Source organism: Crinia signifera, chromosome 4 (genome assembly GCF_055691185.1).
Source record: "Crinia signifera chromosome 4, ASM5569118v1, whole genome shotgun sequence".
Classification (NCBI taxonomy): domain Eukaryota; kingdom Metazoa; phylum Chordata; class Amphibia; order Anura; family Myobatrachidae; genus Crinia; species Crinia signifera.
In genome coordinates, this window is record NC_139220.1 from 279,045,736 (window position 1) to 279,071,104 (window position 25,369).

The window sequence follows — 25,369 nt, forward strand, 5'->3', positions numbered from 1 at the left end:
TGATTGGCAGCCAGGGGGCGTACCCGGGTGGACACCCGTTTCATGGGTGCGCCCATAGAAACGCTGGGTGGGTCCCAAGTAATGAAGGATATTAGCACCTGCCCCAAATTCAGAGAAAACCGCGCAGCAGAAAAGTAATACCGCTTTCATACCGCACTCGGCCCCAACACGGGACTAGGCGCGGTCTGAAAGAGCCACCACGGGTCGAGCAACACGGGAGTTCAACCCTGATAATGACCAGTGTTGAACACGGCTCTTCCGTGTGTCAAGTGCAGTGTGAACGGGTGCCCCGGTCGGGCGACCCGGGTTCGGTTCACAGTATGGAGGAGGCAGCACTGTCAGCACCAAGTGCTGTCTCCTGCCAAGCCCCCGGTGGCGTGCCGCCACTCAGCTCCGCCCCGTGTGACGTCAATGACACGGCAATAAGCCGGGTAGGTGTCGGAGCTTTTAGATCGGCATATGCGGTCTGAAAACAATATAAGTCTTTTCTGCTGCGGACGGAGGAGAAGTCATGTGATGGAGAGTATCCATCGAATTCATTCTCCTCTGTGGGGGTGCTTGCGAGTGGATGTGTAAGCGTACAGGGGGGGGGGGGGTTCACCGAGGCAGCCTTAACCTGCTTGACAAGCTCCAAATATACGCAGCCAAGCGAGCACGTCTGAATCAGGACCTTTATTTAAGCTGATACCACTATACCCCCATTTATGAAATGGGGAGGTGTGTGTGGTAAATGATAGGGGAGCTCCAGTAGTAAGATCTTGAGCATACGTAGTGGAGCCAGCTGGGAAGTGTGAACCAGCCCATCAGCACCACTGCGGATGCTCTGTGGGCTCTAGCAGGGATCACCAGAGGGAGGAGTTTTCACTCTCGCACTCTAAAGGTGCCCATACACTTGTCCGATTTGGGATGATTTCGCCCGATCCGTTAATTGGCCCAAATCAGATGTGTTTCTCATCCCCTCCAACCCGATGCGCAATCCCGTGCGAATCAGGTCGGAGTGGGAAGGTTGGACGGGCTGCACATTAAATCTATCGGCTCGGACCCATCAGTGGCACAGGTAGCGGGGTCCGGGCAGCGTCGGCTGGAAGTTTGTAGCGGTATTTGCTGGGTGCAGAGAGAATTCAGCCAATCAGCATCCGGACAGTTTTTTCAAACTATGTTTTAAAATGCAGCAGTTTCCCGACCGCCATCCGCAAATACCTCTACAAGTTCCAAGCTGCCACTGCCTGGACCCCGCTGCCCGCCCCCCTGCCGCTGCTGCAGCTCCCCGGGGGATATTACATGCAATAAATCACATGCAATTTATTGCTTGTAAATGTTGCACATCAAGTGCCAGATCATTACTGAGCCTCTCAAGGGCAAACTGGTCCGACTTGTCCTTGTCCTCCATGGGGCGATGGCCGGTACATAAGTCCTGGACCCAGAACATTCTCAGCTGACCATAAGTTCCATTGAAATTGTTGGAGGGTGAACTGGTTGGATCCTTCACAGGAGAAAAATGTTATAGAAGCCAATAGGCTTCTATGGGCAATGCTGATTTTAAAATCCCATTGCCCGCTGCATCCAAGCCCCGGAATGTACCACATTCCTGGCTTGGTGCATATGAGAGCTGCAGACAAACCTCAGAAAATGGCATTTTCATTTTTTCCTGTGACCCAAAGAAAGAGGGGCCAGGACATGTCCAGAAGAATTAAAATCAAAGAGTTTGAGGTGCATGCAGGCTGGAGTGACACATGAGGGGGAGCTGGCTGTAGGAGCACATGGGGGGACGGGGGCTGGCTGGCTGGTGGGGCTCATTATCTGGATGAAGTTGCACATGAGGGCCACATGAGCCTTCAATGACACGGGAAGGTGTCGGCTGGAGTGGCAGGCACATGTGCCAGCCCCCACACTTTCTGATGGCAGCCCTGCAGCTCGGTGTTAGTGTTTCCTGCTTTGCCTCTTCGTCTTTATCTCTCACCACTTTATTACTCTCCAGGGGTTGATGAATATACCCTCATTCTTTAAGGTAGCATCCTCAGAGATGGAGATACTCTCTTGTCTTCATTTCGATTTGATATGAGGTATGTAGTGAAACCCACTAGTTCTACTGAGGTCACAGAGATTGGGAGCCAGTTGGTGTCACCCTTACATGTTTACATAGCACATATATGTTCAGACAATTGATCTCAGATAAAGGGCATATACAATTAGCACATTCCATTGTTCTGCATTGTTCCCTCAGTTGCTGAGGGTGTGGGGAAAAATCCTTGTAAGGCACCAAATCAATACCTACTGTCTTGGTTTGCTGAATCAGGGATAGCCAGCCCTCCCCTACCAGGCCATGATACATTTGTTTTCCCTTTCCCTTTAATAACTTACCTTCTAGACTGTGTGTAGCACCTCAAAAGGGCTCTACAATTTGGGCAAAAATGAGCTCTCAAATGGCAACCACATCAATCAGCAAAGACTCAGGAGGGGTGAGTATTGATTACAGATCTTATCTTGTATCTTGTGTACATTTCCAAATTTTCCTCATCTACTTCTAAGTAATTGTCGAGTACAAAGCACATGGTAGACCATACTCTTCCCTGAGAGGATGTGCTTGCCATCTCCTCCTGGGGGTTACAGCACTTCCTGAAAGTCAACATGGCCAAGACAGAACTTATTTTTGTCACCTTCCAGATCCCCTTAATCTCATATTCGGAACATCATCCTCTCTTCTGTCCCACAAGTCTTGTTTCCTCTGTACCACCCTTGTCTTCTCTCTCTTCTAGACTCCACATATTGTGATCATCCCTCAATCCTGCAGCTACCACCACCGGCACATCACTGGAATCCACCACTTCCTAACCCCTAGTGCCGCCAAAACTCTCATCATTTACTGTTTAGGCTACTTTAACCCGGTTTAAATACCGTTTAAAAATACCGGTTTTTGAAAGGTTTCGGCAGTGTGAAAGCAGTATAATAAACAACATATTGCGACTTAGCATGGGTAAAGTCAATTCCGCAGAATGAGAAACAGCTCCATGTAATAATAGGTGAGTAGAAGGAGCTACATTTGGAGGAGTTTGTCACACTGTACCGTCTTATATCCTGCAATGGGGGGGGGGGGGGGGGGGGGGGGCTGTTCTGCACAGTCACACTGGGTGCAGGTGTAATGCATTGTACTGAGCAGTAAATAACAGGGCTCACTACACACAATCAGCATATGTAATATATATATATATTTTATTTATATACAGCCGACATTTTATGCAAACACTTGTCCTGCTTCATCGTGAAAAACAGAATCCAGTCTCTTGCTTGTCGTTTATTAACAGAAACCCAGATGGAAAGAAAAAAACACTTTCAGACACGGATATTTTAAAAATGTTTTGTGTTTTCTGTTTTTGTGGTTGTTGTGTATAACAGCAGCAACGTAACAATTTGGCAGAAGAAATAAAACAGAATTAAATAAATGAACGGCAATAGCCAAGTAACCTTGCACCGCTGGAGCCCCAAGCAAACTGGGGATGGGGGTTGTAAAATAAATAATTCACACACTTCACTCTATATCATTAATTCCTAATAGGGACAGAAATAAAGATGAAGTACATGCAAAATGTTATATGAGGAAATTCAGGATTTGCGACCATCCTGGAACACAAATACTGGTAAGAGGTAATGGGGGGGGGGGGGGGATCTAGCTTAGCCCGTGTAACTAAGCCACACAATCAATCCATTGGTTTAATACTGGAAAGTTGGTTATGTCATTTGTGACAGCCTACTTGAAATGAATGGGCCATGGGCTATCACGGTCACTGAGAACAGAAGCAGAACAGAGCTGGTATACATTGTTTGTGGAAGTACTCATTGTGTAAGAATCATATTGTTATAACAGAGTAGGCAGGGATTTCCGTGATAAGAATTAAAGGGAAGTGCTTAAACCAGTGGTTCTCAACCTCCGTCTTCGAGGACCCCTAACAGGTGGCCTGGCAGGAGCGCTGTGTATCACCATCTGTCACATTTAAAGAATCCACACGTGACCTGAAAACCATGACCTTTAAGGGGTCATGAGGACCAAGTTTGGGAACCACTGGTTTACTATACACATCACCTACACGTAAAGGAGAATGCAGCCTTTCAATGCAAACATCATTGAGACAGTGACAGAGCCGCAGGGGGTATAGGGACATTGCTGAGAGTATCCAGTGTTTCTGACTCCTTGTAAACGAATACGCTGTATTTTCAGAACAGTGTTCAGAACAGTGAGGTGCCTATTTTATGTAGGTGACTGATGGGTATAATCTTCACAATTATTACCAGTGGCGGCTCCAGGCCTGTGGCTGCATCAGAATTCAAATAGAGGAGCCCCATCCACTGCCACCAACTGCAATTCCAAACTGACTCACTTGCAGTTGGTGTGGCTCCCCTATTTGAATTTTGAACTGTGCTGCATCCTCTCCTCTAGAGCGGCCACTGATTGTTACTATGGCTTTATTCAAATAGCATAAATCATACTGCATACCTCTGCACAGAGAATATGTATTCACAGTCCCTGCTCCACTGGAGCTCACAGTCTTAACTACCTAAATTATTTCACCAGGGTCCACTTTTGTCAATAACCTGCAAGTATGTTTTTTTGGACTTTGTAAGGAAACACATGCAAACATGACAGACCATGTAAACTCCACACAGATAACATCCGTATGGGAACCAATCCTGTGACCGATATAAAATTGTAACAATATTTTACTGACATCACAGAGATGCGTTGTAGACTGCTCAAACTGCAGGAGTTAAACTGGGTACACACTATAAGAAAAAGTATAGATTACAATATATCATATATATACATCATATAGAGTGTACCCCATCAGCCATACTTGACTGTCATTTATTGAAGCGTCCAATTGGCTCTGCTGCACACCCAATGGGAGAAATCCACAGATGATGCAATGTTGCATGCAGCATGTAACGATGCGCGGTGCCCAGGAGAGCAGATTAGGTGGTGTGTACAGAAATTGTGATAGATGCTTTCATCGCACCATCACATTTACCAAGCTTTTTAACGTTATTGTCTCCTAACAATGACAAGGAAAAGTATAAATAAAACAACTTTTCTTACTGAACACAATGGGTAGTAATTCATACAACAGAGAAGCTGTTAGATGTGGAGTTTCTAAAAGGGCAACACTTGTGATGGTGAGCTTCCGATGTCCATCCCTAATTGCGAATCTTCTGTACAATGCAACTACACTTATTTTTGCCTCTTCCATTCCTAGATGGCTGTCCTTACAGCGAAGGTCTCACCAATGAGAGTAGAGGATACAGAAGGTTACTAACCATTATACCTGACCAGTTTTCCCTCACTGAGGTTATGTAGTTCATTATCAGACTGTAATAACCATTTGTGAATACTTCACTACATGCCCCAAACCACAGAAAGACAGAGATAAAACATTTTTACATTCAAGTATATAACCACCTACTACAGCCCAATGTTACACCATTGTTTCGTACAGTTGCTGCTACTAATAGGGATATGCAAGTTGCAACTTCTTTGAAGGTCCCAGGCTCGAATGTAAAGCGACACTAAAAATACTGTCCACTTATAATATGAATGCTGCTTTAAATTTTGAGCTCAAACCTCTTGTATTAAAGTATTTACATTTAGATTAAACTTTAGCTGCGGTTCCATTATGTGGTCACTAGATGGCGCTGCAACATATTTGAAAACAAGAATACTAGTACATGTACAGTGGTTCATGATGGGGATATTGAAACAATTTTATCTAAAAAGTAAAACTGAACATATAAAGCTAACCCTCAAAATATAAACATTGCATATTTTACAGCATGTGGTTGGCACTCTAGCTGTACTGTGGCTTGTAGGGAAATGAGGTTTGTGTTACAACACAGCTTACAGACCCACGCAGGGCAGCCGAGAGGTATGCTGTGCCCTGGTAATTTTTTTTGGGGGGGTGGCCTAATAACAGGAGGTGTGGTCACATCCTGCGGTTGGGCCACGCCCCCAAAATGTTTTGGGGGTGATAAAACACGCTAAAGTCGAGGGAGAGTGTTAAGGTGCCCATACACTAGTAAGATTTATCTTCAGATCCGGCTGGTTGGAACAAAAACATGGTTATGGATGAGTGACAGTTTGTCAGTTTTCCAGCATTTCCAAGCAAATGGTCAACTGTCATTTGCTCTCATCCATAACCAGGTTTTTGTTCCAACCAGCCAGATCTCAAGATAAATCTGTGTGTGTATGGCCACCTTTATTGTACCCCCCCCCCCCCCCCCTCAGCAGCAGCAGCAGCAAACCTACAGCATGTGCAGTGCTGACAGCAGACTCAGCATGAGCTCTCACCCTGTCAGTAGGTGTGTGCTTCTGCCCAGGAGGAACGGAGGGGGTTTGACAAGGGCCCCCACCCCGTGCCCCTCCAGCAAGCCTGGGCCCGGGTAATTAGTACCCCCCCCTCTCAGCAGCCCTGGACCCACGCAGTGTTACATGGCCTAGTACTGAAGAACATTACATCTCATGCTAGAGTTCCTTCTGCAGCTAGAAATATGGCAGTACAATACACTGATACACTGGCTGTTTGACTTAGATGTGAACTGCTAAATGTATAGTCATATACCAACAATGCAAAGCTGCCTATGGTTTTAATGATAGATGGAAACCCTTGTTATCAATTTGCATGGTAATTACCTGCCACATGTAATCACACAATCGGTATCCAGATCACAGATCTACAGTATCTAGGCAGAGAGCCAATAGGTTGGGGAACCTTCAGCCCTCCAGCTGTTGTTGAACTACACATCACAGCATGCCCAGCAATAGTTTTAGCATGGCTAAATAGCAAAACTGTTGCAGGGCATGCTGGGATGTGCAGTTCAACAACAGCTGGAGGCCGAAGGTTCCCCATCCCTGTCTCTACAGTATCTAGGCAGAGAGCCAATAGGTTGACACCATGGGGGAAATTTACTAAGATGTGTATTCTACTTCACATATGATATTGCTATGGGCAACCAATCAGATCCTGTCTACTATCTTCTAGAGCAGGGCTGGGCAATTGCGGCCCTCCAGATGTTTAGGAACTACACATCCCAGCATGCCTTGCATCAGTTTCAGCATGGCCACATAGCAAAACTGATGCAAGGCATGCTGGGATGTGTAGTTCCTCAACATCTGGAGGGCCGCAATTGCCCAGCCCTGTTCTAGAGGGAGCTAAATAAATAAAAAGTATATTCTGATTGGTTGCCCATAGCAACATCACATTTGACGTAGAATACAAATTACACATCTTAGTAAATTTCCCCCCATATGTTCGAAACTTTTTGAATTTTTACCGGCAATGGTAGACTTTGATACCGATGGTGTTTACATATTACTAAACAAAAACTTGTCGGCCATTGTCATGTTCAACTTTTGTACCCGTCGACCATTTAGGTCCTAAATTTTAGGATCATCCTATTGATGGCCATCCTAAATACTGTATATCTTATATACCACACACTATAAAACCAGGTCCTTTCAAGATGGTTTCTGAATACTGTTTGTGCCCAACAAGCACAATAACACAATGCAGTATACAGTATGTACTTAGCAAATACAGATCAGCATTCTGCAGCTGGAGCCCAGTGTTGTAAATTGAAGGGAAATAAACATTTCACAAACCTTTACATATATTTCAGTTCTGCTGCCCATTGTTACAGGGAAGGTTTGTAGTTTTGATTAATGGGAAATCCCTGTGTGTGTGTAGAATGCGCGATGAACTCGATCTGCCTCTCCTTTATGTAAATATAAGTGGAGATGGTTCCCATAGCAACCAGAGTCTAGCTACCGGTTTATAGAATGTGTTAAATACGTGGTTCCCAAACTGGATGCTTTGGGCACTTGCAGGGGTGCTACAGACTGATGGTCCCCACACCAAACAAAATTCTTTTTGGTCAATTTGATAGGCAAACTCAGAACTGGTACATGCCAATCATACAACATGTGGATAAAGAAGTGCATCACCCCCAAAACATCAGAAGGATGAACTGTAAGCACAATTTAGTCATTTTTGAAGAGTTTTTCATTAAAAGAACTTTTGGCCTAGGGCTGCTGTCAATCTATGCTGATACTATAAGGCAGGCATGTCCAAACTGTTACCCACCAGTGGGGATGCTAGTTTTAGCATCCCCTAATAGCAAAACTGTGGCAAGGCATGATGGGACTTGTAGTTTCACAACAGCTGGAGGGCCATAGTTTGGACATGCCTGCTATAAGGCCTTGAAAAATCAAAGTGGTTTGGAAACCACTGTGCTAGAAAGCAGATAGCTAGAATCAGGGCCGGACTGGCTATCTGCCAAATATCAAAGGTGCCTTCCAGCTTGACAGTCACCTGCTGGCTTACAGAGATGGTTACGTATTGCAAGGCCGGGTTCCCTGACATGGGGCATGCCCAAGGAAGTACCAGGGCTACTTTACAGCCCCAGGTAGAATCGGCCTTAAAGCTGCTGGTAAAATGCAGTGATCACAGCAATCTCTGATCTATGAGCAGGGCCTTCATCTAGTGTCCACTCAGCAGCTCATCCCCCTGCCCAGCCTGGTATTAGGAGTCATGCATGTTATCGCTGTTCCATATATTGTCTATGTTGTGCTAAGATTAGAACATGTCTTTTATAATCACATTTATGCTTCTTGAATGTTTTCTGTTGAACATCTGTGGTATTTTCTGGTACCATAAAAATAACCACTCTTGTTTATTTCGTATCTGGGCGACAGACCGGTGTCAAGATCTGGGGTAGCCAACTCCAGTCCTCGAGAGCTACCAAAAGTTAATGTTTTCCAGATCTCCTCACAGAACCACAAGTTAAGCAATTAGCTCCACCTGTGGATCTTTTAAAATGTGTCACTGATTAATGAGTGCAGCAGCTAGGTTGTCTGGAAAATGTGAACTGTTGGTAGCTCTCGAGGACTGGAGTTGGCTACCACTGGTCTAGATCAACCATGTGATGGTCTACCGTGCTTAGTCGAACGCGCCTAGGTCGTCAGTAGCGAGTTAGTTAGACACAAGGTCAACAGGAGTTGTTCATGTTTTTTTGGGCTTTAGACCGACCTGGCTCATACATTACCATCCAAGTGGACATAAAGTTAGATTATAAAAGTGCTCTGAGTGTAGCAAAGTACCACGCCCCAAGCATGGTGAGCGTAGGGAGGGGACACTACACTTATTTGGTATCTGTGTTGACATATGTGGACGTTCTGACTGTTGATAAAGATCCCGTCCACCTAACATTCGCTTCTAACTTTCGTTACCGTCGATCTAGACGCAGTTGGCTATCGTTAGGAGTCTAACTAGCTGGGTTCAACTTAGCATGGTCGAGCATAAGATGGTCGATCCGCTATACCAGTAGTTCTCAACCTCGTCCCTCAAGGACCCCAACAGTTCACGTTTTCCCAGTCTCCTCACCCAATTGCAAGGGAAGTAATTAGCTCCAACTGTGGATCCTTTAAATTGTGTCAGTAAATAATGAGTGACCCTGCCAGGTGACCTGGAAAACGCGCACATTTGGCGGTACTTGAGGACCAAGTTTGAGAACCACTGCGCTATACCATAACCATTTAGTCACAGCACAGTGCATGCTACAGCCCAACATGATAGAGGAGCACAGCACAGCACAGCCGGAGTTATTAGAGATTCCTGGAATAAGCAACAGCAACAATGACAGTTTAAGTCACTCTGTTGCAGTGATTGCTCCGCCAGCCAGCATTCTATTAAACAAAAAAAAAGGTACTTGTTTCACGGCGGCAGCTCTACGCTACACTTTCAACGTAGCCTAAGCTACGTTGTCAGCGTAGCCACCGCCGTGAAACTACATTGGGAGCAGGGTGGTGGATGCTTTGTTTTATAATTACCATCCTTCGGTCGGCGATCCCCGCAGGCTACGGTTCCCCTCGTCCGGCAGTCACTCCCCGGTGCCAGCAATGTACGTAATTCACATGGTTTCCCTGCTCCCCCAGGCGCCACTACGCTAATTGCATACATTGTCCGCTGCCAGTGCCGGAGGAGGGGGACTGAACGCTGGTGCCGGGGAGTGACTGCCGGAGGAGGGGGACTGAACGCTGCCCATCTGTGGACTTGATGGACGCGGTGGCAGGGCCGGAGGAGGTTAAATATAAAGCACAACACACACATTTCGGTACTCTTTACCTAGAACGGCGCCCACGATTGAAATCGCGGGCGTCGGGGGTAAAAATCGCGGTCATCGCGGGTAAATCGGGATGGCCGCGATGCCCGCGATTTTTCCATAGGGAACAATGTTAAAACGGCAGATTGACCGCGATTTTACTGTTAAATGCCTCAATGGACCCGATTTGGGGCCAAATAGGCCAAATTAACCCTTAAATGTCCCCCCAAATTTTTAACGCCACCCCACGATCCACACCAACCCGAAGCGTGGCGAGCGCAGCGAGCCCGCGAGGGGCGGCGGTACGCGTCCTCCGACCTTTTCATGCCCTACTATCCACTAGGGCGTGGTGTGAGAATATAATAGTGTGGCGAGCGCAGCGAGCCACCGAGCCCCGCGAGGGGACGCGGATACCTTCACAGGTAGACGCGTCCCCTCGCGGGCTTCACAGGTGTCCGCGTCGCCACGGACACCTGTGAAGCCCGCGAGGGGACGCGCATAACTGTGAAGGTATCTGCGTCCCCTCGCTGCGCTCGCCACACTATTATATTCTCACACCACGCCGTAGTGGATAGTAGGGCATGAAAAGGTCGGAGGTGGATTGAGGCATTTAACAGTAAAATCGGGTCCATCGCGCCTTTTAACATTGATTCCTATGGGAAATCGGGAGCATCGCGACGCGGGCATCGCGGGTACATTTATGGCCGGCCGCGACCGACACGATTTCCATGTTTAACATTGGTTTCAATGGGAAATCGCGGGCATCGCGTCGGTCGCGTCGCGGCCACACATAAATGTACCCGCGATGCCCGCGACGGGCGCCGTACTAGGTAAAGAGTACCCACATTTCCCCCACTATCCACGTCATACCCACATTATCCAGGTCGGCGTAGTTCATTTTATAAAGTGTAGCGAGCCACCAAGCCCGAAGCGTGGCGAGCCCCACGTATTTGCGTCCCCTCATGGGGCTCGCCACACTTTATAAAAACAACTCCACGCCGACGTGGATCCTGGGGGTATGACGTGGATAGTGGGGATATTAACCATTGTGTAGTTTCAGGGCTCCAGAAGCAGTTATGTAGTTTACGTAGGCAGCATAGTGCTGTATTGGTATTCTCAATACAGCACTACATAAACCACGTAAATGCCGCCGTGAAACTAAACAAGTACCATATGTATATAAACAAGTACCATATGGTATATAAATATACACTGTATGTATATATTATCCTGGCTGGTTTGTTTTTAGTAATAATTTCCCTCTGGCATCTATATTAAGCTGCAGAGACGAGTGAGGAAGATGAGAAACATTTAATGCAGATTCCTGTTTATGGGGAAAAAGACAACCGTTTTTTCTTTAAATATAAACATAATCATGAATAAATAAGTTATTTAGGTGACGTGACCCTTAATTCTAGGTATGTTCTGTAATTGCTGATTTTATTTTCAAATACATTTTTTAAAATACGATATATCATTAAAGTGGGCAAGACCAGTTTCTCCTGTAGATATAGATGAAGCAAGGTGACAATGTCATTTATAGAGCAGGTACACACAGCGGAGGTCGCCAAGTTGTGAGCGCACCTGATCTATAATGAGGATTAAGTCTACTCATTCGCTGTGAACCAGTGACATCACTGAGGCACTTGATTAATATTCATGATGCCTGATGAATATTCATGAAGTACTGGTTACTAGTGAACTGATAGGTGGCATTCCCATTAACCACTGGCAGAGCGGACAAGGTGGCTGCTACCACTGTGTGTATGCAAAATGGGGACAGGTCCTCTATTTTTATATATATATTTTTGCTTTACTACATGGTACAATGTAGTAATCCAAAAAACATGCAACTAGTTTACCCAAGAGAGTATAATGATTAGTGCTATGCACATTCCTGGGCGCTGCTCCCTCAGTAAGCACAGGTGGAGAGCTGCGAGTAACAGAGGAAGCTAGCCCTGAAGTGAGCATAGTACACAAACACTATTAACCTTCCTGAGCAAACTGTCTCAGATCAGCCATTTTTGGTTTCCCCACTTACTACATATGTGAACACTGGTTGGTTACTCAGCAACTGTCATTGTTCACTTGTCATCAATTAAACTAGTACTAAATCTCCAATGCAGACTTGGGCCCATGTGTAACAGGCTGCGATGTGCCAGTCCCGGGTAGGCAGTCGCTAGATTTAAAGTGGCAACTGGTTTTTAAAGCACAAACAACCTGGTTTTGCTGTAAAACCAATTGCCGCTTTACATTTAGCAGTTATCTTGCCAAAAATCACGCCAGGACCAGTAAGTTGCAGCCAGTTACATAATGTGCCTGGAAGTCCAGGAAAGCAGCTACTGAGTCTCCGTAACATAATTCAGTGCAGCACATTCATAAACATTGTATACAGACACTCAGCATCAATACACAGTGCAAGTTTTTAGTAGATACTCAGCAATGTAAAACAATGTAATATTAATATTAAAGATACTCTGCAATTATACAGCGCATCATGTTCATGACTAGCTGTGTGTATTTAGGACCGTACAAGTTCAGACTTCACTATGCTTGTAAGATACAGACGATAGACCCTGTATGCTGTACAGCATTTTGCTCTTCGGTGCAAACATTGTAGAGTCACTACCGTTCATTTGAGTGGTGGTGGGGGAGGGTGGGGTCATTTTGTCCCAGAATTCAGTGAGGTAGACTGGAGCAAAGCTAAATTCACAGTGCTGATAAAAACATTCCCCTGCCTGTCATGTGTTGCAAAGCATATCTGGCAGTCACGCATTTAAAGTGTACACCACAAGAGGCAGCCATCTTGGAGGCTGAACCAGTAGAATGCAGCCTATCAATTCCCCAGGTAGTGATGACATCACTGAGGCAGCATTGACAGCACCAGACCCTACTGAACCGAACAGCCAACAAAATGACATGTGCACATGTAGGTGATGTGCACACCTTAAACACTGGACTGGCAGAGCGCTTGCAACCTTCTGCTCCAACAGAGTGTGAGGGAGTTTCACAATAGATGAGGCAAAACCTGTTCATTTACAAACAAGGCTAGCATTTTGGGTAGGGTGAGACCTGCTTAACAGTTAAATATATTCTTAAGCACACAATGATATGAGTTAGTGTGATGATAGAAGTAACACAAATGAGTGTTAATGACACAATCTTATCCAAGTAAACAGAGATGCTAGGAAGATACAGCGTACCACCGTTGTGTTGTTGACGCACATCCCCAAGGTACCATGATTCGGTACTGGTGAAATAAGCATAGAGCTTGCTCATTCATTAAAAACAGGATAGGGTTCCAGGAGTCCGTTCTCCCCACTCTGACTATAGAGATTGTACAGCAGACAGACATTCAGGGAGTGTAGCCATTGCAAACAATACTGCCACACATTGTGTGAATCGCACTGCAAACTGTTCTTCCGTATACATCTTGGCTTTTCTGCTCAGTACAGACGTGGGACGAGAGCGACAACTTTATGGCAAGTGAATGGCCTGGAAACTCAGATGACACCTGATCTTCCTCCGATTTCCACAAAGACTCTTGTACCAGCAACAGCAGCTACCAGCCTTGCTACTCTGGTCTGGGAAAGGGAGGGCTACAGAAGGGGAGGATCTTGGGACCCTTCCCAAATAAACATCTATGTCCTGAGTTATTTAAAGAAGAGGGTAAGGTGATATATGAGCATCTCGAAAGCAGATCTCAGGGCAGGGAGGTTTCAATGCAGAGGGGAGAGGGCTCAACCTATTGGAGCCAGGCATACAAGTAGAATAGGCAGGAGAGTGTCTTAACAGCAGCAGATTCTGGAGTGAGAACGAGTAACCCTCTTCCTCAGCCAAGTTGCGCAACGGTGAATGTGGAGGGGAAATGGGGCATCCTTGGAGTTGCTGGGTTATTTTTGGTTGGTCGGTATAGTATAAAAACATTGCAGGGATGTTGGCACAAGAAGATAAACAAGAGAAATGGGAGGGTCTCTGCCCTCTCCAGTCTGTCAGTCTGGCTGTGCTATTAGAGTGTGTTACATTGCATATTTCTGTGTCCATTCTCGTGCTAGTCTGTTATACCTGAAAATGGAGAAAGGGAAATCATCACATTTACACCCAAAATAATATCCCACAATCACAGAGTCCTAAAACAGAAAGAAATATATAACTGCATATGGAGATTGCCACTACCAGTTCAGACTACCAAACTCCTATGCACACACGGCTACCCATACCTAGCAGTGCCAGTCTCTAGACACACTGCATCAGGACGTTCTTACCCAAACCATAAGGTGCCCATACACGCTGCGAGAATCGCATGCGTTATGGGCTAGATCGCATCCCACAACCTGCGTTTTGCATGCAATGTGCGTGCAAAACGAGTGTTGTGCTGTGCGATGCAATACACGCGGAAGCCTTTACAGTGCCAATATCCCATAAAAACACTGCACTATGACATGGCTTCCCATACCTGGCAGTGCAAACCTACTCCACACACACAATGGGGTATACTCAATGCTTTATGCGAGCTGTGACAGCGAGCAGTGCTGACTGCTCACTGTCACAGCTCGCATGGTCAGTATGCAACTGACCCCCTGCACAAGCTGTTTCCATGTCGCCAGGTTTTGTAGCGCCGGGGAAACGGGTTGTGCAGTCGCTAAAACAGCGAGGCTTGCAGCTAAATGCAGTGGGCTCCCTGCATTAGCCGCGAGTCTCGCTGTTTGGGGGAATCCTTGCCGTCCTCTGACAGTGAGGATTCCCCCGGAATGTAGAATAGGGTGAGCAACCGGCGCGGGGGTTAAACGGTGAGGGTCGCTTGCTTTCGTCAATCCCTGACGTTTAACCCCCTCGCCGGTCGCATTGAATACTGCCCAATGCACCATGACATGTCTATCCAGCATTGGTAATGTCAGTACACTATATACACACACAAAGACATCTCTGTTATACAAGCCAGATACGAGGAAATTATTCACAAAAGACACTTGAATGCTACCCATTAAACACAGGCATAGTACGCTCCAAGCAGAAGTGCCAACAAATGCAGTGAGATGCCCTACCCCCGCCCCTTGTGTGTTCCCTAGCACCTCCATGTTGCCAGTGTTCCTTTTACTTGTCTAATTCCCCGTTCAGGGACTACTTGCTCACCCATACCTTGGGTAAAGGACGGATTACCAGATCATTCTTGTGACTCTCCTCAGCGAGTTACCCTATGTGTTACTGGTCATACCCAATTTGCGGTGTAAGGTTTGCTCTTGCAATTATACCCTGCAATGTTTTTTTTTTTTTTAGTGTGGTTCATTATAGATACAAGTGAATAATAAAAACACAGATCTTCTATTAGCAGGGAGTTACATGATTATCAGCAATAGGTCTGATTTACATTCCTGTTTTTGGCCAAGAGCCAACTGTGCAGGTTTCTACAATATCTAAGGAACAAACATCCAGATACTGTATGAAACAAAGCTGTGGAGCACCGGCCAAGCTCATCCCCTCTGAGACCGTGGGAAGGCCATCTCTGCGGCACAAACTACAGGGTTCACATATAAAACATTAAGTCCTACGTACTTCTCCCGGTCTGCTTTATATGTGTGAGCGATCTCTGGCACCAAAGGATCATCTGGGTTGGGGTCACAGAGCAGAGAGCAGATAGACAGCAGAACTGCAATGGGAAAACAACAGTGATTATGGTGCATGGAACTTCTTTTACATAGGAAACCTCTTTGCCATGGCAGGTCTACAATAAATAGGTTGACCACTGTTAGTTGACAGGCCATAGGTCAATGCATGAAAAAGGTGGACATGATCAAAAGGTCGACAGGTGGTTTTTCATTCTTTCCTATTCAAGTGTACATGAAGAGAAAATATAATAGTGTGCCAAGTTTAGGGAGGCACTGTGTCCAAACCAATGCAACCATGCGAGGGGACGCAGTACACTTCTATGGTGTCCATGTCGACATAAGTCCACATAGGGCACCAAAAACGCAAAAAACTTCGATCTTTTATATGACAACCTTTTTAAAGTGATGACCTAGGGCTGGGGTAGCCAACTCCAGTCATCGAGAGCTACCAACGTTTAATATTTTCCAGACCTCCTCCCAGAATCACAAGTGTAGTAATCAGCTCCACCTATGGATATTTTGAAATGTGTCAGTGAGTAATGAGTGCACCTGTGCAGCAGCTACGTTGTCTGGAAAATGTGAACTGTTGGTAGCTCTCACTGACCTAAGGCCTTCCAGTCGACCAAATGACTGTGGACCTTAATATAGTCAACCCTTTGACCTATACCCTTTGCCACTTGTGGTGCTAAGTGCTGCATAATTATACATCCCAGCATGCACTGCCAGTTTTTTTTTTTTTTTTTAATTAGGACCTGCAAAAGCTGGGGCAGTGCATGCTGGAATGTAGAGGTTCCACAGCATGCTTAATACCCCTACTCTATGCTGTGGCTGCATAGTGTACATGTATGAACATACAAGAGTCTTTAAACAAAGAAGTGTTATCATGACAATTTATGGTGTACACATCAACATGTTACATGTGACAGTTCTGGAAACTGACCCTTGGATACAGTAAGAGCCGGTGACCACTGGCTTCGCAGGATGTCCAGGCAAATGCTGCCATTACTGTTAATGTTGGGGTGATAGATTTTGGTTGTAAATGCCACCTGTTAAAAGAGAAAACAAGAGCGATGGCCCGCTTTATAAGTACATCCCAGGGAAGGTGGTTATTTGTTCTGTGCTCAATCATGGCTGCCCAGTCTGCCCTCTCCTTACCTTGGGGGGTTTGAAGGGATAATCTGTGGGAAAATGAATCGTGAGGAAGAAAACACCACCTTGGAAAGGGCTGTCATTCTGAAAAAGCGAGAAGCATGTCAGCAATGGGGGCAGGTGGCGCACAGAGGATACAGACGCGGCTTCAGGAAAGAAATGCCAGCGTATAACCTAAACTATATGGCATCTTGTTCATTTGCCATTTATATCCATCGCTCTGTAGCAGAGGTTTTAATAATATCTGGCTAAAAATGATAAATATTTATCAGATATTATCACAATTTAATGTTATGGTGTATAATTACCTCAGAAATTAATAATTTGGTATACTATATACCATGTTATCCCAGAACATACTATAAATTGTACCACACACAAATGAAGCCAATGAGAAACCTCGGATGTACAGTGTGAGCAGTCTGCTCTGGAATCAGGAATCTTCTAGGTCACATCTATGTCCAGCTCCTAAATCTTCAGACATCCTACCCCATACAAACAGCAGCCTAGCTGCCCAACACTGTACTGTAGGGTTAATTCACATACATTATATACCACATACATTATAATTCACATACATTATATACCACAGGGCACATCCCCAACACTGAAGCTTTCATACTCCTGTAAATTTGGGAAGGTGACAGTTTAAACAGGACATAGACTATATGGGTGCGGTGTACGAGCCCGACAGTCATTAGCCCGACGTCGGGATCCCAACTGCCCGGACTAGACAGTGGGGGGGATGCAATGAAGCCCCTTGCGGGGCAATATCGTGGACGCCCACGAGGGAGAATAGCTTATGGCTGTCGGGACCCTGAGTTTCGGTGGTTTAATAGTCGGGATTCCGAAATCGGTGTAAGGACTGTCGGAATCCCGTCTGTCGGTCAGCCATCCGGCACCCGACTATATCTATTCCGTGCCCTCTGACCAATTTGCTGTAGTAGCAGGATCCTAGCACTCAAATACAGTCATAATGTGCAATCCCTGATGCTGCTGGGTTCTCTCTATGGGTTCCAAAGAAGGTGAACAGAGCTTCCTGTGTACATGCATGGGTGGGGTTCTCCAAGCTACTACACGTAAATGAAACAATGCCTACCACCAATCCTGTCTGACACTTCCCACCAGTTTCACTTTCACTTCTTAGGACAGTCTTATAACTTGGGAGACTAATGAAGGCTTATACTGATTACAGGAGTATTGTGAATAATTACTAAATGTTGAATTTTATTCTGTATCAACCCTTTTAGACAAAAGACTGATAAAATACAAAAGAGCACCTAATTATTGTGTGAGTTGTCACAATAGTTCCCTGGATGTATCACTACCATCCATTATATTACCAACTATTCCGATACTAAATGTAGATACAACATTAAAGGATATTGGCCCAGTCTGTCGTTTCTGGACAAATCAGAGTGATAAATTGGGCATATCGTTCAGTGTGTACGACAGATTGTGCGATCACTGGGTCGCATGCGATATCTTCTGGTCTGCCATGCTACACGGCTATGATATTGTGAACAATGTTTTGGTGGTAAATGCAACTTGGAATCCAACATTGCGCCATTGTTTCAGGGTCCGGTTAGATAGGCTTAGTACACACTAGAATGAAGTGCCTAAAGTAAACAATAAGGCCTGAACTTTCTTTCCTATTAAACCATCAGCCATTAGTACACTGCCTGCTACTGTCTAGTGACCGATCTTGCATGAACATAAATCCCCCTGAATATGCCATCTCTCAGGTCTCTAGTAGTGTTCATTCAAGCACCCTGCATCTGTCACAACCAGTGCAGTTCCTCTTTCCTGCCTTGGGGGCTGCTCTCTGCTCTGGTGCTTCTAGCAACTTGGTCTGTGTCACTAATACTAAGATACAAACCAGAGTGTGCTAGAAGCACCAGAGCATAGAGCGACACCCCAGGCAGGAAAGCAACTGCATGTGTGGTGAAACGTACAGTGATAGAACTAACACTTCCTAGTTATCAACACTAAGGGGTCAATTTTACTCAGTTGCATCCTAGAAAATGATAGAATTGGATTGGTTGCTATGGGCAACGTCATCTCTGTTCATTTTTAAAAGCTTTAGTAAATGTAGCAGTTTGCACATGTATCACTGAAAAATGATCTTTGCTAGTCTGTCACAGGTTCTCAAAGTCGGTCCTCAGGACCCCACACAGTGCGTGTTTTGCAGGTCTCCTCACAGAATCACAAGTGAAATAATTAGCTCCACCTGTGGATCTTTTAAAATGTGTCAGTCAGTAATGAGTGCACCTGCCGGGTGACCTGGAAAATGTGAACTGTGTGGGGTCCTGAGGACCGAGTTTGAGAACCACTGGTAAAAAGCAGCTGACGGTATATTGCGGAAGTGCGGAACACCCCGTTAAGAATGTAATGTGACAAAGATTAGTTCATACACAAACAGATCAGTGGTGCACACATTGTGGGACAGGATACTTACAGGGCCCATGATAGTCGCCTGCCAGTGAAACACTGAAATATAGAGAGAGACACAACTTGGGGTATATTCCATGGAACGTATGCTGGCAGTGACATGTGTATGGGAGGGGTGGGAAGTCTACTAGTGATAGTGCTAGAAATACATCATGATAAAAACACATTCTGCAGAACTAAAATGCAGGTATATGGACACTAGAATGTACAGGCACGTTAATGCTATATCACCCTTGTTGGAGGGAAAGCGCACTGATGTCAGAGACATGTATTTGTCTGACAAAATTACAGCATGCATAGTACTCTACACAATGAATCACAGTACTGGTGTTACATAAGGCTGCAATGTACTTTCCCATACCAGCACAATGCAGGTACCGGTTATAAAGTACAGGCACTATCAGAAATATAGGAGGAGCTAGCTGCTACATACATAAGCTGGCCATAATATCCCTTTAGAGGTGTGCAGACAGCGCTACTGGGCCACGGTAAAAATAAAGGGTGTGGCCAACGGGAGGGAGCATGGTCACATCCCTGTAAAAAAAAATAATAAGCAGGGGTGAGGGCGGCCAGCCACGACCACCACTCAGGGAGAGCGGACAGACTGCCTCTGCCTCTCTCTGCCCAACTAAGCCCATAGCACGGAGATGTGTGTGCAGAGATGGGGAGAGAGGCTGTGCTGCAGCGGTAACCTTTCTCTTTCCTGCAATATATATATATTTTGCACCTAAAATTAAAAAAAATACAGTATTATGTTAATTCTCATCCCTTTTATAAGTGTTTCGCTGATTAAGAGTTGTTGAGCTATTGGTGTAACTGTAAGGGGAATGTATGTCTACCAGGCCAGATACATTACGTACAATCCTCTCCCACAGGCCCAGCAGAGCATTGAGCTGGAGGATCCCTCTGCAAATCCATCAGTTCCTGCACAATTTGGGATTACAAGGAGAGAAGAGGAACAGTGTGAGTAGCAGAAAGGCTTTAGAGAGACCACCTATCCTTGTATAGAACCTATATTCCCCTATAGATTGTAAGCAGGGCCCTCCAACCTTTTTGACATACCCTGTTTGTTGTACAGAATTCGCTGCGCTATGCAAGAACCTGTTAATAAATACCAATATTATGGATTGAAGGGGTACAACCCCAATATGTTCATATTCACCATGACAGAACATGGTGGGAGACATGTATAAGGAGAAAGGGTTACCTATAACTCCTAAATCACCCCATCACCTCACTATCAGTGGATTATAGGGGGAGCAGGTTCTGCCCCCTGGCAGTCACTGTGGAGGGGTTCTTGTGCTTTATTATACCCTCTACTACAGCAGGCATGACTGTGACCGCTACCCCCTTTTCACCCCCTGTCCCCTCTTCCCATGTAAGGTCTGTCCCCAGCAGCTGGCCTATAGGATCACTATTTGGCAAACGATACAAGTGAGAATAAGAGGAGGGGGAGGTGTGAGAGCAGCTGTCACCCCCCGCGCATGCGCAGAGCCCACTCTCCCCGGCCGCCCCTCATGAGCATGCGCAGTGGACGCGGCAGCGCCTTCCCCGCAGCACGGCGCATGCGCAGACCGCTCACTCTCAGGGGGGAGGGAAGCGGTGGTGACAGAACGGGTGCATGCGCAGACCCCGCCACACTGGATCACTATCTGGCATCCGTTCCGCGCTGTCCTTGGCTCCGCCGAAGGACCCCGTGATCCTGCCTCCCCGACTCCCTCCCTGCCGTCGCAGGCATCCCGCCAACTGAGCGCCGCTCACAACCTCCATACCCGCTAGCTGCGGCCCCCTTCGGCCGGACGGTAACGGGGGCTAGTGGGAGCCATGGCGGCTTTGTGTCACGGGGAAATAGGCAGCCGCCCCGGTTAACCCGCTGCTCTCACCTTCTGAATCCTTTTCAGCGCCATGTTGTCCCAGAGCCGGCGGAGCGCGCTGTGCTGGGGGCAGCAAGAGCCCGACACTGACACGGAGCTCCGCCCACCAAGATCACTACGCAGGCGCACGCTGCAGCGGGTGATGCTGGGAAGTGTAGTTTCTGCTATGAGTGCTGTGCGCAGGCGCAGTAGGTAGTGGTGCTGGAATTGGAAGCCCGGCGATGCTACTGTTGTTGCCGGTTGCCTTGCTGGTATAGTGGGTTATTCTAGTTCACTCCTTCTGACAAATTCCTTCTTAAATGGACAAAACCATGTGCACTGCAGGGGGGCAGATGTAAAATGTGCAGAGAGAATTAGATTTGGGTGAGTTATTTTGTTTCTGTGCAGGGTAAATACTGACTGCTTTATTTTTACACTGCAATATAGATCTCACTTTGAAGTAAAACCACACCCAACTCTAATTATCTATGCCCCACTTGCAGTGCACATGGTTTTGTCCATCTAAGAAGGAATTTGCCAGAAGGAGTGAACCAGAATAACCCCCATGGTCTTATATACTACTAGCAAGCAGACCTTTGTAATGTGGGTGAGAAAAACAAAGGACAGAAATAAACTCTTTTTGTTGGGGCACTGCTTGTTATCTACAAGATATAAGTATCTATATCATGAAATATTAAAATCTTTTAATTAAATTTAGTAAAACGGACATAAAACAACATATAACACTTAATACAAACAGTGTGCATATATTATGTTAGATTCAATGATCAAGACACCGCGTTTTGCTGCGAAAAATATAGCGCAATTAACAGATTAAGCAATAATGTGCTAATTTCTGATCTGTGAGGTAATGTGGGTGAGAGTAGGGTAGTTACCACTCTGCATTCCACCTGTGTGCTTTTGAAACAGTGAACAAGAGATGGCATGGATTCTGAAAGAAAGATAATTGGACCTCCTTTTGCATCTACATCATCTACCTTTGTTAGTAAGATCCAGCGCAGAGGTAGTTTACCTCCTGCAAACTATACATTTGTGCCCCTCATAGACCTTAAGCTGCGTACACACGGGGGAGATATATTGCTCAGTCTCTCCTTTTCATCAGCGACCAGAGATGGTCGCTGACAGGGCTATTTTTCAGCAGGCTCCAGCAGGAACTGAGGCCCTTATTCTAGTTCACTCTTTCTGACAAAATATTTCTTAGATGGACAAAACCATGTGCACTGCAGGTGAGGCAGGTGTAAAACCCCACACAAATCGAATTATCTCTGCACAAGTAACACCTGCCTCACCTGCAGTGCACATGGTTTTGTCCATCTAAGAAATATTTTGTCAGAAAGAGTGAACTAGACTAAGGGCCTCAGTTCCTGCTGGAGCCTACTGAAAAATAGCCCTGGTTGCTGATGAAAAGAAGCCTCTTCCAGGGGAGCCGCAGAGGTAATCATCTGGTCGCCGGAGCAAGCTCCGGTGACCAGCGATTATAATAGGGCTGAAAACGGGAGCGCGCACCCGGCGATTTATCGCCGGGGCACACTCCCATCACTGGCAATATGGTCGCCAGCGATATCAGACCATATCACTGCCGTGTGTACATGGCTTTAAAAAGGAACAGTGCACACCGAAGACATGCTACTTATACATATAGGGGCTGACTCTGGATCATTAATTCAGTGATCCGAATTAGGCCCCTGCCCCAATGGTCAGGGTTTGCGCATGCGCATTTCTGCACATGTGCAAACCCCGACCTAGAATGGCCGTGGCGAGTTGCTTACACGCCAGGCAGTTTGCAGCGGGGAGGAAGGGGCAGTGCCATGAATTATTTCTCCTGCGGCGGCATGCGAGGGGATGTGTCTTCATTACATAGGAAATGGCGGCTGGGAGCGGGTATTCGGCGGGGCAGCATCTCTGGCGCTCAGCAAAGCTGCAATCCTTGCATGTGCACTTATCTTGCTTTATCACACCAATTTATTGCTTAAAATACATATCATTCAAAATAATTATCTTTGATATACGATGTAAGAAAGAAGGATGTGATGCAAATTTTCCCTTGGAACCGGAAAGCCGACTTTTAGTTATTTTATAAACCATCAATTTAAGATAATTTTTGGTGTAATTTGTATTATTGGCTTTCTATACGTTTGTCTCCTGAGGTATATTTATATGTGATGCTTACTGTGTTTTTTAAACAAGCGATTAACAATTAAGTGAATAATTGATTACTCATTAATGGTGGTATATATACCAGTACCAAGCACAAACCCAATTACCTTTGATAAAGCTACAAGCTTGTAGAGAAACACGTCAGCTGTTACTTGTACCACACCCAAGGGACTAACATTTTTTGCCACCATTGGACTGATTCAGATGCCTGGATTCTTTCCAACATAGCAATATCTTCAGCAGTCACCGCACAATAGTGAGAACTTGCATTTGGACCAGTTTGGTACCCCACGTCAGAACATCCTTCCTCCAGCGGCTTACCACATGTTGCCGAGAGTAAAAGATCGGACACATTATACCGGTACCCTCTGGGACACTACCCACACCTTCCTTCAGAGGCTATTTGTGATTGTACCATACCAAGCAAGGATAATCACCTTTTAAAGTATTTGGTACTTTGTTCCAACATTCTTCCTCCAGCGGTGGAAATATATGGTTAATGTGCACTTACCTTTCAATATAACAGGCTGCAAGACTCATCTGCTTTCCACGTGACCTATGGGACATGCCATTTCACCTGAGCCAGCAGGGGGGAGAACAAGGTTGGTAAGATAGCAGTTTTACTATCCATGTCACCATCTGTTCCCATTAGTTACCTGGTGTCTTGCTCCGCTTGCCACCAAGCCCAAAGTGTGCTGAGCAAAGCAAACCTACAAGGGTACACTTTGGGGGGAACATGAGGTTCTGCACCTTGCTCCTCCCCCTGCCATCACAGTTCACATGTATTTTCCATGGTTCATGTGGTTTTATACCATCTGAGGCTACATTTTGTCTGTCGTCCATCCTGGTGACACAGTTAACCATGGGATGTAGGAGGGTCCACAGAAGCAAGGCACCTATGCTAACTTGTTTGAAAGGGCAGGCTCCTCCTTTCTGCATCCCAGCATTCCCCAGTTCGTTTTAGGTGCCCACTGGAGTGGGTCCTGTGCTGAACTGGCTGCGGGCTGCAGCCGTTTGTAGAGTAGCTAGGAGTTTGTTTTTTTATTAATATTCTCTTAGTTAGTGACAGGCTACAGTGTGAAACTTCCAGGGGAAGTTTCTTCACACTGACAGTGCAGCAGAGGCTGACAGAAGCACGTTCTGTCAGCTCTCTGTGTGCAGAGAGACGCTGTCTGCCCTCTCTGCACAGCGCTTTAACCTCCATAAAGGGAGGTTTCCAGGGCCCTGGGGTGAGTCCTGAACCGGCTCCCTGCTTAGGGGGATCTTAGGGGAAGGACCCCCCGCTATGGCGCCGTTATTTTACTGGGCTTATAGGCAGAAATCCTCAGGGCAGAAATCCTCAGCGCAGCTGGACGCTTCCAAGTGGTCACAGACAGAGGGGAGACACTGGAAGTAAGGAGAAGCACTTGGTAGGAGTGGCTGAAAGGGGATGATGTTAAAAAGGCTTCCCTCCTCGCTGAAGCAGAGACTTGGGGCGAAATGTAATGGGAGGCGATTTTTTTTTTTTTTGCTTTTTTTTTTTGCGCAAAATATGCAGTTTTCGGGCATTTCCCGAAAATCGCATATTTTATAGGGTGCGATTTGCGGCAAAAATCGCATTTTTTAAAGGTGCGATTTTTAGACTATAAATCGCATCCAGATGTTTTCCCATTAAAAAGTATAGAACTCGCATATTTAATGGATTGCGATTTTTAATAAAGGTTACTAAAAATCGCAAAAAAAATAGACCAGGTTCTGCCTGGCGATTTTATCAGAAACATGCACAGATCATTGAGATCTGTGCATGGTTCTGTTGTAAAAAAAATAGTTAAAACAAAAAAAAAGAAAAAAAACGGCGTGCGGTCCCCCTCCTAAGCATAACCAGCCCCGGGCTCAAAAAGCCGGTGCTGGTATCATAAAATCAGAGGGACAAACAAATAGGGGTTCCCTTGATTTAATGAAACCAGCACCAGGCTCAAGGTCCAGCGCTGGTTCCCAAAATACGGGTCC

General features: G+C 45.9%; 1 protein-coding gene across 2 annotated transcripts; it reads right to left on the reverse strand.

Annotated features, from left to right (window-relative positions):
- Positions 1-11,439: 11,439 nt before the first annotated feature.
- UBE2D4 (ubiquitin conjugating enzyme E2 D4) lies at positions 11,440-21,382 on the reverse strand. 2 transcript variants are annotated; one of them, XM_083184730.1, is made up of 7 exons: positions 21,233-21,382; positions 20,210-20,273; positions 19,357-19,388; positions 16,905-16,982; positions 16,690-16,795; positions 15,697-15,790; positions 11,440-14,208 (listed from the first exon to the last, which is right to left on the reverse strand). In XM_083184730.1, exons 1-7 carry the CDS (start codon positions 21,254-21,256, stop codon positions 14,163-14,165), a joined length of 444 nt encoding a protein of 147 aa, XP_083040856.1. In that variant the 5' UTR covers positions 21,257-21,382; the 3' UTR covers positions 11,440-14,162. The 2 variants fall into 2 exon arrangements, with proteins under 2 accessions (XP_083040856.1, XP_083040857.1); XM_083184731.1 differs by lacking the exon at positions 21,233-21,382 and adding an exon at positions 21,122-21,195.
- Between the last annotated feature and the right edge of the window lie 3,987 nt (positions 21,383-25,369).